Here is a 14,788-nt window from a genome sequence, read left to right on the forward strand (position 1 = left end):
AGACACAAGCGAGGGGAGGCGGCCATTGGTGCTGTCCGCGGATCCATCTGACGAGGGAGGATCCTTCTCTCTCTCTCTCTCTCTCTCTCTCCCTCTCTCCCTCACTCTCGCTCTCTTTTTTTTTTTTTTCTAACTTTGCCTCGGTACGGGAGCCGAGCGGGGACCGGCTGGTTACGCAGCGGCCGTGGGTCTCCACCCGAGAGTATGGCGGCTGGAATCGCTCCGGAGAGCGGTGGAGAAGCGGAGACATGCCAGAGATGGTGAAGAAGAAACAAAGAGACGCAACTTCTTGGACCGTGTCTCCACACAGTTTGCGCTCGCGCTGGCGTCCCGAGGTCGACTCCTGCCGGGAAAATCGCGCGTGCAGTTCATTTCAGAGCTAAGCCACTGTTTTTGTGTGTGTGTGTGTGTTTTTTTTCCCTCCAGCGTCCTCGATGGAGCAAGTTTGTTTTTTCTGCCCCCCTCTGATGCACAGAGAGCGGTGAGCCAAGCAGATGAACACCCGCACGCTGCACATCACCCGCGGATCCGCTCCTCCTCCTCCTCCCGGTGCTCGGTTGTGGACAGTCGGATGCTCCTCGAGCTGTCAGCGTCTGGCCTGCATGGGGGGATCTCTACAATGAAATCCATCTTGGGGCACCGAGGCTTTGTGCTCTGCCATAGCTGAGCAAGGCGGCGGCGGGGACTGTGTTTATTGACAAGCCGATCAAAATGGGACACGGGCGGTGAATGCGATTCGTGCGTGTTCGAGTTCGAGTCAATGACGCGCGGAGATTGAGCCCTTTTCGTCTTCGATTTAATCCGCGATGCGCGAGTATAAAGTGGTGGTCCTGGGCAGCGGCGGGGTCGGGAAATCCGCCCTCACCGTGCAGTTCGTCACTGGGACGTTCATTGAGAAGTACGACCCCACCATAGAGGATTTCTACCGCAAGGAGATCGAGGTGGACTCCTCGCCCTCGGTGCTGGAGATCCTGGACACCGCGGGTACCGAGCAGTTCGCCTCCATGCGGGACCTGTACATCAAAAACGGACAAGGATTCATATTGGTCTACAGCCTTGTCAACCAGCAAAGCTTCCAGGACATAAAGCCGATGAGAGATCAGATCATAAGAGTGAAAAGGTTGGTGAAATGATGCACAGGAGAAGCGTTAGATCCCTCTTGTTTGTCTTGTTGTTGGTTATTTACCACACATTGCAAGGTGGCCTGATGGGCCCTGTTCCTTTCAGGATGGGCCTATAGGCCTGAGCTGTGAATGGAGATGCTGGTGCATCTCCAGGGCAGCCACATCAACACATGCCGGCTCTGTTTTGGTGTGTCACACTTCTTGCAGGCCTGGCAGGCACAAGTCTTCACCCTGCGGGTCCAAGTTAATATCATGTGAAATCCTTCCACACTTTGCAACTGTTATACTTTAGACAAGACAACAGCGCGGGTCCATTCTGTCCATCAGCCTGTCTTCCTGTCATACTGAACTACATACTGGATGTGGTCCACTGTGCCGGGAATACCGAGGATTCAGAGTAACTCAGGTTCTGCAGAGAGCATAGTGGTGGTGGGGGGTGGGGTGGGGGCTGGGGGGGGGGGGGGATTTTATTTTTTAATTAAAAAGCTGCACAAGCTCTTTAGGAAGCGCAGCACAATTGAAAGTGTGAGATTGTCGGATGTCTCGCCGCCGCTACACTGATGATCCAGATATGAGGTCATGAGCTGCTTATCGATACAAGAGAGGGGTTAGCTGAGGCAGCGTGCGGCTGCTCTCATATTATTTGAGTTCCTTCAGCTGGAGGCCACAAGTAACTGTAGCTTACTATACGTTCAAAACGCCAGCACAGCATTAATGTGTAAAAAAAAAAAAAAACCTCCAAGAACTTCCATCCTTCAATCCTGTTTGATGCTGCTGCCACTGCTTAGATAAGCACTGGTGACTGTCCCACATTTGTTGGCTCAGTTGTGGTTGAGTGTGCGGCCGGCCTCTGTGACTCCATCAGTCACCGAAGGTGTCTGCGGTAATGTACAGTCAGTTTAGGGCCCGCTATAGGCACCAGACAGAGAAACTAGATTGATCAACGTGGATTAGTCGGATCATGCTGTTTATTCATATAGAAAATGACTTGAGATAATGTACAACATAAGACCGCGGCAGCTGTGTCATCTTTAGGCGCCTCAATCTTTTTAAGTGACTGTGCCGATTTCTGCCCCTCTCCGCTCTCGAAATAAGAAATGGCATGAGTGCGAACGTGTTTGTGTTTGTGTTTGGCTGCCTTTAGTTTTTGCCACTTTCTCCGGGATTTCGACTTTTTTTTGCAAACGCCCCCTCTGAACAACCCTATTAATGCACGACTCCAGATGAAAGAATGAGGCCAACATGTTTTCCCCCACACGAGCTACGAATGGGGAAGAGGTATGTTACAGTGCGTGCTGTGTGGGCGCATGTTTCCCTGTAAGTGTGTGCACGTGTGCTCGCTCGCACAGCAGACGCAGCCCGGCTGTTAATGCGATTTCACAACTAACACTGTTGTCTGATATCACGGCCCAATTTATTTTCTGGAGCCGAAGACGTCACACTTCACTTCGTCCATGTGCTTCATGTGGACTTTTATCAAACTTAAGTCGGAGCGAGAAACGGAGGATTCCCTGGAAACATGCAGGTCATGGATAGTCTCTAATACACTTATCGAGCCGCTTGCAGTCCTTCTTTAACATACTTTGTTTTGGATGGTAAAGCACATATCTTCTTTCTCCACCTTTTTCACCCCCCCAAAGAAAATTGACATTTCAAGCACATACCATCTTTCTACTCACGACAACACCGTCTGTTGTAACAAAAAGACATCAAATTGAATGTTTGCTCAACATCTGAGTGGGAGCGCATTCCCCTGCAGTGTGTTTACTGACTTTTAGAATATGCAGACAGGATTATATTGAAAGCTTCTGTTCACTGCACTTGTGAAAAGGGGTGACTGCTCGTTTCTGAAACAGTGTGACTCTGAATCCCTGCAAGGAGTGGTGACGAGAACGCTTACAGACGGCAGTCCATAATAACCACCACTCTTCTCTCTGTAGCCATTTGGCAGGCAAATTGTCAACGGCCGACAAAAACATGAGGGGAGCTCCTGTCGTTCAAAAAGACAGACTTTCTTCATCCTAGACAGGAATGTTCATCTGTGTTTCACTTTCTGCATCCATCAAAGATTCCCCTTATTCAACAGAGATGGGGGCTCGTTTGTTAAACCGTAGAAAAACTTTAAATCAGTCAGTCAGTACAGAATGTAGTGGGGGGTTAAAATTTGAGTCCCTCAAGAAAAAAATTGAAAATCATTACTCTAGATGTATTGATTTGCTATTTTATCACTCACAGTATTGGTTTATGCAGATTTCAAAGCAAGTTGTTCATGTTTCTGTAGAAACGTTGGGTTGATTTACTGAATATGGAAAGGTGGTCCTGTTTGGGTCGCCCTCAGCAATATATAAAGAGATGCAAATACACGCTTAAAAAAAAATAAAAATGGTGTCACTTTGTCTCACTGATGTACAACCTGCTCCGGGGTTGAGGGCTCCTGGTCCCACAGGGCCACGATCCTGCAGAGCGTCAGTGTGCTCCTGCAATGAATGGCTTGTTATCAGCGCCTCTCGCAGCTTCATCATGACACGTTCATTAACTTCAGGTATATTGGAGGAGGAAGATATTGAAAACATGCGGGACCAGGAGTGCCTGCGTCGGCTGGAACGCAACAACAGAGGAAGGAAGGAAGGAAGGAAGGAAGGAAGGAAGGAAGGCAAACCATTGCAGATAATCATGTATCTTAAATGAAATAAAGTTTATTGAGACAATAAATGCATCCAGCATTTTAGTTCAGACTTTGAGGGCGCGCAGTGTGTCTCTAAACAGAAACTTCCTGGTTTCACTCAGTAAAGACTGCTGTGTGTCTATGTCAGCGCTCATTCCTGATATGATGTTCAATCAAGACATTTGGTCTTTTTATGCACTTAAGAATGGTTTTGCACTGTGAGAGTCCCTCCTGTTGCTGATGTATTCAAATAAACCTTCAGGCCATCGCACAATGATGTGGAAAGCCACATACAGCAGTATACACAGCATGGCTTTTTGATTTCAAACGACTCAGCGCTGGTAATTGTTTGTGATATTCTGTGTCGAAATTCAGATCACAACCTGAAAAGTGATTTTTTTTTTTGTTTCCGCTCTAAGTAGCCCGATCTTCTCTGTGTTTTGCCATTGTGCCACTCCTTGCTGCCAAAATACAGATGACCCATCACCACCGTACCGGCACCCGTTCAGGTCAGAGGCGCTGCTGTGCGTCGCTCTCACTCTGAACCCTGTCATCATCTATCAGTGGCCGCTGATAGAGCAGAGACAGGCTTCAGCACTGAGGCCAGAGGTGCACATGATTAAGCTCTGCTCTGCTTGTGTCCGCCGGGACCTCACTTCAGCTACCGATAACCATGTGTCAGGGATAGGCTGTTGTGACTGATGCCTTAACACAATATTGAAATAGAAGCAGGGTCAGAGAGCGAGAGCGAGGTGAAATCGGGTTTTGTAATAGACCTTGAGTTATCGCTGGTGTCTTCGCCACATATCTCCACATTATAATTGTTGGTTATTTAAACCCTTGCTCACTAGTGTTTTGAGTTTACATTTATGATTGACACCACTTCAGGCTTTGGCTGCTCTGAGGTTGTCAAAGTTACATTTGCACATGTCAAAGAAAGCCGTAGTAAGAACCGTTCTAGGATCGCGCTCCAACCCGGGTAACAACCAAATGCTTTTACATTCCTTCAGGCTCCATTCACACCACAACATTTTAAGTGAAAACTTGTCGATTTTGCGTTTTCGTTTCAGAAAAGTTTTGCATGCTTAAGCCATGAGTTTAGCGCTGTTGGTTGTTCATCGGACAGACGATGAAGGTGGATTAATAAGACAGGTGACTCTCCACTATAGAACTTCCAAGGCCCAGGAGAATCTGGACTGGGAGTCATGACGCTCTGGAGGCAAAGCTTGTTGTTTATTTTCATCTGATCTTATATGTGCAGAAGAACGACGGTATTCACTACAGTCGTGGCGCAGTGGCGTTTTGAAAAAGTTGCATTTTCCTCCGTCTGCACAGAGTTGGAGCATTTTCGAAAAGTTCGCCCTTGGGAGCCGCTTTTCAAAACGTTTTCAGTTGAAAATATTCTTGAGTAAACGGGGCCTGAGTATGTTGGTGAGAGTGGGCTTGTCCACCAGTGTTGGAAATGGAAGAAGATGTGTGCAGCCTTTTGTTGAAGTGTTTGGGGGGGGGGTTTAAAGCTCAAGAGCCGCTGCCTCCCCTAAATTCAACATTGTGCTCAGTTATTATTTCACGACCTGTTCATGTGCCAGTTTGACAAAAGGCTCAAGGTCAGCAGATGGAAAGCAGCAGCCTCACGGCTCAACCAGATTTTCTTTTTCGTTCATTGTGAAACCTGCACTGTAAAAGGTCAGCAATGATGACTTAATAGTTGACTTGGCTCTGGAAATTATGCCACAAAAACCTGCGGTGCTGCAATGTTCAGACGCCCTCTGAAATGTTGTGGAAAAAAGTGATGCGTGTTCTGAGTGTCAGATCGTCAAGAGTCGAACGAGTCAAACCAAATGCCAAATACAAGGAATGTAATTAGTGACAGAAATACACATCAGCTTGCCCTAGCAAGCAAGCAGCAGGCATTTTCATCTATTCCAGGATGGCTCAAGGGACAGAAATGTCAGTCAACTGATTGATCGAAATACCACTTTGGTCCGGACTGAAATATCTCAGCGGATATTGGATGGGATTGTGCCAAGAATTGATGCAGACTCCTCAGAGTTTAAAGAAAATACATTACACTGATGAAGAGTTTTCTTTCTGTCGCACCAACAGGAGGTTGAGGGAACACTGCCAGCTAATTTAGCAGGCCAACTCTCGGGATAACTTTTAATTGCTTTTGCGATTCATTTAATTGTCACCAAACATATTGCTGTGGTCAAACTTGTCCATTTTGATTAGTTATTGAGTCTTTGTGTCGCACTTCCTTCAGTGTCATTATCATTTTTGTGTTCATTCCTATAAGCTTGCTTACCTGCTGAATTAAGACGATCGCATATGCTTACATCATGATCACCCTCTCAAATTAGTATTAATAAGATCGCTCTCGTAAAATTTAATTGGTCAGTCATTTTGGGAAGGCCTCTTTGAAAAGCACAGAGGATTACACGGATGCACAATACAAACGATTGGTAGTTACCAAGCTCAGCAAACTCGGCAGCAAGAATAAACATCTGGGAAGTCGATTTATCGTCTCACAGCACAACATTGAACCGTCCCTGGCAAACATAAAAGGCTGATTTGATAAAGAATGTAAACATCTTGGTGCTCTCAGCTGCCACAGAGGCGCCCGCACAGCAGGAGCTGAACTTCCAGGCCAGAGGGCTGCAAGGCAGCTCCGCACTGCGCTGCCTGGATACATTACAGGATATAGTGGGAACGTTAAAGACGCCCACACGGTCCCTCCACCCTGAGAAGAAACTGAAAGGCACCGGGGGAGCCTTGATATTTCCGAAGCGATAAACACGTTGTACTTTATGCACAGTCTCACGCGTCTTGACGCTGACACAGTTTTTTGAGTGAGGCGAGAGCGAGGAAACGTTTGCGATGTCGAGCTGTACACCAGCTCTAATATCATGACCGCCTGCCTAATACGAGGTAAGTGACGTTTGCTACCTGTCGAGGCATGACTCCACAAGATCCCTGAAGGTGCGCAGTGGTTTTCACTTCAAGATGTTATCAACAGAACATTTTCAAAGTGAAGCCTCTATTACTTCATGTGTATGTCACTGACACTTACCACATTGACAAATTCTAATAATCTAAGCTTTTTGGGCAATGTGTTCCCAAATCAATCAACCTATCTTGTTTGAATAGTGAAATGTGAACAAGAATTAACTGATAGATTTTTGTTGGTGTGTAGAACATTTCAGACAGTAGGATTTGGGGTTTTAAAACACATTTCTGATCAGCCGTAGCATTTTTACCACAGTCTGGTTGAAATGAGTGACAGCGGTTTTCGCTTTATCGTGGAACCTGTTCGTGAGTGGGTAGTATATCAAGCGGCAGCTGAACATGTCGTCCTCAGAGCTGAGGTGTTAGAAGCAGGGTAAAAAAAAAAAAAAGTGAGCAAGCGTCAGAATCTGAGTGATTTGAGTTCGACAAAGGCGAAAGCATCTCTAAAGCTGGGAGGTGTTCTCAGTCTTCAGTGGTTAGTGTGCATCAAAAGAGATCCAGGGAAGAGAAAGGCCGTGAACCGGTGACGGTGGGGGTCATGGACGGAGGTCACAGATTCAGGATGCTTGTACGTGGGGAGTGAAGGCTGACTTGTGTGGTCAGATCTGCCGTAGCTCTGAAGCCGCAGACAATAATGGTGGTTCAGACAAAAATGTGTCAGAATTCAGAGCATCACTATTTGTTGTGTGAAAACAAAATGGGAACTTTGAGAGTATTGGGTCGGTGTAATTTTATGGCTGCTCAGGGTATTTCAATGTAAACTTTGCATGTACAGCATGCACTAGGATTCTCACCAATGTGCATCAAGCATGATGTCACACAGCATTGGAGTTAAAATTGGCTTTTTAGTCAGCAACTAACCTGTCATTACTGTACAAGAACATTATGAACTCAGGTGGACTTTTAGCTCTTTTAATAATTTTTTTTTGCCATAGATAATGACAAGGAGGACCAAACAACAACAACAACAAGCACTTACGGAAACAACCAGGGAACATTTTGTCCAGGCATAAGTGCTTCGTGGCTTTTTTTATTCACCAGGTCAAACAGTGAGTGTTTATGTGAAATTCCCTGAAGAGTAGAAGTAGGCTGCTAATGAGCTGCTTTATGGATCCAAATCTCACTGTGAAGAGTTTGTGAAGTCAAAGCGTCGTCAAAGTGAGAGATTTTGAGTGGCGTGCGGCGGCCCATTGAAATTTCAAAAAGAAAAGGCTCATGTCAGCATGTTTCTAAGACTGATAGTGTCATGTGTCAATGCTCCAGTTTTTTCTTTTATAACAGAACAAGATATGATTTACAGACATTAAATGGTAAAGTGACTGTGTCACTTGGGTCATGAATGGTTCTGTGGTGACCTGTTCCAAGTGTATTTTCTCTCCAGTGACTCAATCTGATGAAGTTTACGGTGAAGTGGCACTTTGCATTTCCTATATTTTGGGTGTTTTTCGAAAGCAAGAATATGTGTCAGGCTGCACGATTACCTCCAGGCTGACTCTAATGTGGTGTAGTACTGCAGTAATACATCAGACTCAAGGATGAGTGTACAGTCTGTCAAACCCACTGTGCATTTATCTTTGTTTTGACGTCTCTTGGCCAGTGTCTCTATCTTCTGTGGATACCACCATATCTTAAAAGGAGGCAGGAAACTGGGTTTTTTTTCTACCTATTGCGAAATTTAAGTAGCGTCTATGGCAATGTCTTTTTATTTTTAATCACAGGTTGTTTGAGAAGGGAGAGATCTTTAATCCGCGTTATGAGTCATGTGGTAGCCTTGAGGAAATCTTAGTTTGCCTTAACGTGGCATATATTAAGCTTTTCTCTTCCATCTGACTCAGCTGAATTCTCTCTTCTGGCTGAACTGAAGACCTTCCATGAAGAGTCTATTCGCGGGAGGCCCAGCACACAGCTCGTTTCCTCCTTGATCTTGACGCTGTTGGCCAGAGTCAAATCCAAAAGGCTCATGGGCCGCCGGGTTCCACCCATCCGTCAACAAGGTTCGGTGTGAGTTGATCAGCATCATGCATGATAGATAAGATGTGTCTGGGCGGGCTTGAATGGATGTTTGCGGTCGGGGTGTTCCAGTGCCTGTGGCGTCAGGCTCACGCGCTGAAGGCTAAAACGTGATGTGTCGTTTGTGCCGCAGCACAAACACGGTCAGGCTCAGTTATTCCTTTGTCTTTTGAGGCTTGTGTGTTCGGCGGCGACGGATGAACCTTTGCTTCTTCACACCCGAGCGTCCAGACGCCGAGCGGTCGACACCCTTCATGCCGAGGCCCTGGGAGAATCGGTATCCGTGGCAGCCGCCGTCTCACACCTCCTGGGACTACTAGTTTTCTCCTCTGTTATTAGGACTATATTTAGACCCTCTCCAGATGTCTTTGTGCTGCGTTCCTGTTATGTTGAGGCCCAATTGAGCTATATAACTGACATGCGACTGATGGGGAAGGAAAACACAGGGTGTACTCCGGGTTTTAATATGATGTATAAGGACCAAGTTAACTTGGATTCCTTAAGCTGTTTGGCATTTAGAGGCCGTGTACTCAGTTCGTGTCTTACACTGACACATAGGCAGCCCCGACAAGTGACGCAGGTGATTTCTACGATCCAGACATCTGGATTAATTCAATTATGTGTGTGGCTGTGTCACGAGAATCAAGAGATTCAGGGGGGAGGGATTGCAGAAAGATGCCTTTTTGCCAAGAGTCAGCTGAGTGTCTTTTGCCAGCATGATTTGTATCCTTTTTAATTCTGGAGAAAAAAAAATCACGGTAAATAAAACATTGAAGGGTAAAACTATTAATTTCTGAAAACCCAAAATAAAATGATGTAAGCTTTAGTTACAGCAGCTGTGGTCTATTTATGAAGGTAGATTCCAAGAGCTTATAATAGGGATATTTTCTATTAGTTTATAATAAGGCTGGCATTCATCCAAAAGCTTGATGTGGAAGCTGGGTGTAAGGGGGTGCAGTTCTGTGGGCGAGGCTCATCCTCCAACATTTGGATGAACCTTAAAAGAAATAGCTTCATTAGTTCAAAGTGTGGCGTGAAAAACGTTCACGAGAAACCTCTTTGTGCTTTGTACGGTTTTTATTGACATCAGCTTTTGCAGTTAATGAGACCCAGACGCTGTGCGCTGAATGATCAAGCCGGGAAGTGTAAGCTCTCGTTGTTCATTCCGGCTGCGTCTCAGCTCAAAGACTTTTTTTGGTCACACACCACCTGACCTGTAGTGTTTGAATCCCGGTACTTCCTCTCAGCTGGTGGGCTGATCCGGAGAACTGAACAGAGTGGTTGAGATTGAAGTTTGTTGGATAATGTATTCGTACGTAAGATCAAAGCCGTCCAAGTTTAAGCTTATTTAACACTTGAGGCCCGCAGCAGAGCTCACCTCCTTCTCAGGCTGTTCGACCTGAAAAAAGTATCTCAGTCCCTACCTCTGTGGTCTCTGCCACCAAACTTTCCTTGTGTCGGCCTTCTGTCAATACATCAAAGATGGTTGACGATAACTTGACTTTTGTCTGTGAATAATGAACTGGAATGAAAATTGAAACGTCTTTGTGCACGATTTGGGGGGAAAAAAAGAAAACTTTGATGTTGATGGTTTAAACGAGACTTTGTTTGTCGGTGCTACGCACACAAACATTTAAACCCAGTTGAAATGATGAGTCCGACAGATGGGAAGTGCTTGTTTTGCTAATCTTGCTCACAGATAAGAGATGAAAGAAACAACCTGTTCTTCAAAGGATGTGGATGCGCACGATCCGCTACCGTCTGATGTTTTTCAGCTTTTGTTATCTCCTCTGATGTGCACAAAACTGCCTCAGAAGGCTGCTATGTCATGCAATATCAAGACTGACGTCGGGATTACATGAGTGAAACTGCGTCGCTGCTGCTGCTTCGTTTGATAATCATAGAGTCTGGGCCATCAGAGTGACCGTCTCCTCTGGCTGTCCTCAAAGTATTCCAGCTCCACAGTGGCATGTGCTTTGGCCACATGGCAGGGAGTTCACAGCTCAAAGGATTATACCCACTTCCTTCCCTCAAGGGTCACAGCTCTGCTACCCATTCCCTGCTCTCTGCTGGGTCAGGCTTTGGACTCGGCGCTCACAGAGCTGGGTGGGCGGTGGGGAGGTTCAGTGTTAGCGCCTCACAGCAACAGGAGGCCATCGTGCCTCTTGATGTGAAACGCTTCCACCCACAGCGATTCAGCAAAAGTAGAAACATTCATTTGAACAGAAAACATATTTTTCTTTCCTTTTTTTGGCCTTCCACCCACCACAAGCCCACATTTTGCACCCAGCTGAGCTTTTTAAAGCGACTACCCACCAAATGTAGGATTTTGAAGAGAGAAGAATGAATAGTCTCACGGCGGTCATATAAATGGAGAAAGTGGCTTCTTAATAAGTAGACAGGAAGTCAATTAGGTTTAGGCAAAATTCTCACTTTGAGTCTCACTGAGAATAGTTCATGAATTATTTTCAAGAGATGAAATTAAACCTGCTTCATGTTACAATCAGTCAACAAGCGAATGACTCGCTCAGGAGTCATAATTATAATGTTAAACAGAGTTTTCAACACAAAAATGGACAGTTTCATAGGAAAGGTGATTTTCTGAGTATTCATGGTCCCCGAAAGATGAATCATAATTGTTTCAGTGATCTTCTGACTTCCCTTTGCACCACATATAGGCTGACATTTGTGGTTTTGAGTGAATGTCAGCTATACTATTGAAAAGACTGCAATGGCATTCAATACATGCATTTATGCCCCCCCCCCCCTCAGGAGGAATGATTATGGCTTTGATGATCTCCTGACATTTTAAACGCTGTCATCATCAACCCATAAAATTCACGTTGTCCTTCACTTTACAGCATGTCCAGACACAACTATTGACGATCCACTCAGCTACATCTGTAGCTAAGATCCCCACTAATTATAAGAAAGATCTTTTGATCCTGCTCTTCTTCGACTTAATCAGAGGCTTTCAGATCATCTCCATTTACATTTACTTGAAGAAAGGAGTAATAGTTTTGCAGTTGAACTGCCTCCTGAAGTCCGTTTTGCACAGAAAACTTGTTGCATTCATGGACGTGAGTACGAATGCGCCATCTCTCGCTGTGTATATTGATTTTGAAGATGTTGTGCAATCAGTCGTCAAAATTAGGATCAAATGATAAAGGGAAGAAGAAGATTAAGAAAAAGAACACAACTTATAAAAACAGCATTTTATGCTATCTCTGGACTGAAGGTATGTGTTGATGCAGAGTATCTTGTCTAGTCACACCTGTGATAAAAAAAAAAAAGAATGAATCCGAAATCGGCCATAACAAAGCAAAGCTGTAATGTAATTGCTTTCGAACACTTCATGAGTGTCAGTATTTTTTATTTCTCTCCCTGTGTGTCCTCAGGTACGAGAAGGTTCCTGTGATCCTGGTGGGGAACAAGGTGGACTTGGAGAGCGAGAGGGAGGTGTCGTCCAGCGAAGGTCAGGCCCTGGCCGAGGAGTGGGGCTGTCCGTTCATGGAGACCTCGGCCAAGAGCAAAACCATGGTAGATGAACTGTTCGCCGAGATCGTTCGGCAGATGGACTACGCCGCCCAGCCAGACAAGGATGACCCCTGCTGCTCCTCGTGCAATATACAATAGCCCCTGGGGCCTCCGAGAACAGGCCGTGAAAAAAAAAAAAAAAAAGTCCACTTAGAGGAATCTCCTTTGACTTGCAGATACACACTTAGATACAAACATGCACATTGCCAATTAAACAGAAAATTCATGGTTGAACGCAACGGATTTTAACTCTGTGGAGCATAAAATGTGCAGTGACATGGTTATTAATAACGACACGTGAGCAATGCATACATTTTGAATGAGGAATGCCAGGAATTTGCCGCAAGAGAAATTGACAAATGACAAAAAGGAACATGCCCTCGCCTTATGTTACTCTATTTTGTTGTTTGAATCTTTTTCAGTTATCCGGGAGCAATCATCAGCAACGAATCACAGACACAAACCTTTACGTTTTAGGTGTTTAAACAATCTGCTGTGAAGACGTTTTTTTTTTTTTTTGTCTGTATTCCCGTTTACGCACAGAAAACCAAGATGCATTTTTGTGTTAGCAGTTCCCAGGAGTTACTGTACACAAACACCAATAACAGAGCAGCTGTATGGGATCCAGTGAGGAGTAATTGATTTACCGTATGAACAGGATTTCTCCCAGTGAAGTTGTGCTTGTTTTTTCTACTCATCACAGGGCTGAACCAAAGAGGTGCTGAAGGCACCTCCATTTTCTTTTATATATCTATTTTTTTCAGCCGTTACGGAAGGAATAGAGACACAAAAAAAAAAATACAAGTCAGTGTCTTTCTCAAAACATTGGTGCAGTCATCTCTTTCCTATTTTGTCACTTTGAGATACAACAGTAATCATAGCAGAGTCTTTCACATATCGTGTGATGTTTTGTTTTCCTCTCTGGGAGACTCTGGCTGCAGATTGCAGAGTAATAATGCAACTGAGCGCTTCGTCGTGTGGGGACAGAGAGTGTTTACACGGTTTCTCTACAGACTTACGGTCCTCTGCAAACCCTTTTAAGAAATGGGTGATATTTAAAGTGAAGATGCCAACATTTGTCATACTTTACATTTATTTTACCTCCTCCGGTACCGACAGTTTCGACATCCTGGTGCCGTTCTTTATGTGCTCTTGAGTAAATTCAAATTCATAGTTGCGACTAGTCACAGGGAAGGCAATGATTATAAGAAGAATAAATGGTAGTGTAAATATTTTGTATTGAAAGTGCCAGCTCCTGTGAAGACACTGACTCGACACACGTGGAATTGTCAACTGTATGCATGGCTAGTAAACAACAAAGGACTCTTATTGTTTGAGATTAAAATAGGCTGTGGAAATGTGCAAATCAAACACATACACGTCTGGATCTGGACACTGTTTCAGCTGTACATCCATGTTGCCACGGGAACCAGACTCTCCCCGTGTGACCATTTTCATTGTTGATTTTCTATTTTTTTATGTGACCATTTAACTCTTTATCCCTCTCTGAATGGTGACACTGTTACATTTGACACCTGAACAATAAAAGTGCGATCAACACTCAACGGCGGCTGCCAAGCTTCAGTGAAATGACGTGAATGGAGGGACACACACACACACACACACACACACACACACTCAAAGTAATGCTGGTTTCTCATGTCGTGTGCCCTTATCGCTCCGTTTCTCCGTGTGGCGTTCACTTGAAACATTAACAGAATATCAGATTTCCTTTTCTTCATAACAAAGCCTTTCACAAAATGAAACCGGTGAATGCTTTAATCATGTCAAAACTAAACAGCAATGCTTTGAGCACTGAAATAACACTTTTAAGCAAATGTTTTGGCTTCTTGGGATATGAAAAATAGCTTCTTAGCCTAAGTTCTTAGCCCGAACTTACATTGTCTTATTGGGTTGTATCCTGTGAGCGTAGGCAGAGATCACTGAATGAATTTGCTCTGAACAGATTCAAAAAAATCACAATTTTGCTGGAATACCTCTGGGATTAGCATATTTTTTCAGGCATATATGTTTTGTTTTTTTGTTTTGTTTTTAATTTGTGGTCCACTTAATGTAAAATTTGTTTAATTTTAAGCACTTTTTAAAACAAAGTTACAACATTGTGGTCAACATTGGAAAAATCGATATAACAACAGACAGAATGAAATTTGAAATATAACAAAATGGAGACAGAATATTGTCATAGTTTATTCTTAATGTGTTTTTAAGTGTAAGTAAGAGTTAAGGATGGTTACTATATAAAGCTCGTTATGGGGATGAAACTTTTGCATCCCGGCCCCACAATCACTCATTTACCAGCATTAAAACAATAATCACTTTGAAATACACTGGCCTGCATAGTCATTTACCGTGCAACTGGGCCATGAGGAGAAGTCAGACAACAATTAAGAGAAACAATCACAAATGTCAAATCACCACAAAGGCA

At 44.4% G+C, this 14,788-nt stretch overlaps 1 protein-coding gene across 1 annotated transcript; it reads left to right on the plus strand.

The window, feature by feature from the left end:
• Positions 1-13,905, plus strand: rap2aa (RAP2A, member of RAS oncogene family a). Its single transcript, XM_080478898.1, has 2 exons — positions 1-1,120; positions 12,204-13,905. The coding sequence occupies exons 1-2, from the start codon at positions 807-809 to the stop codon at positions 12,439-12,441; spliced, it is 552 nt and encodes a 183-aa protein (XP_080335024.1). The 5' UTR covers positions 1-806; the 3' UTR covers positions 12,442-13,905.
• Positions 13,906-14,788: the final 883 nt, after the last annotated feature.

The sequence above is a fragment of the Lipophrys pholis genome (assembly GCF_963383615.2).
Source record: "Lipophrys pholis genome assembly, chromosome: 13".
Classification (NCBI taxonomy): Eukaryota; Metazoa; Chordata; class Actinopteri; order Blenniiformes; family Blenniidae; genus Lipophrys; species Lipophrys pholis.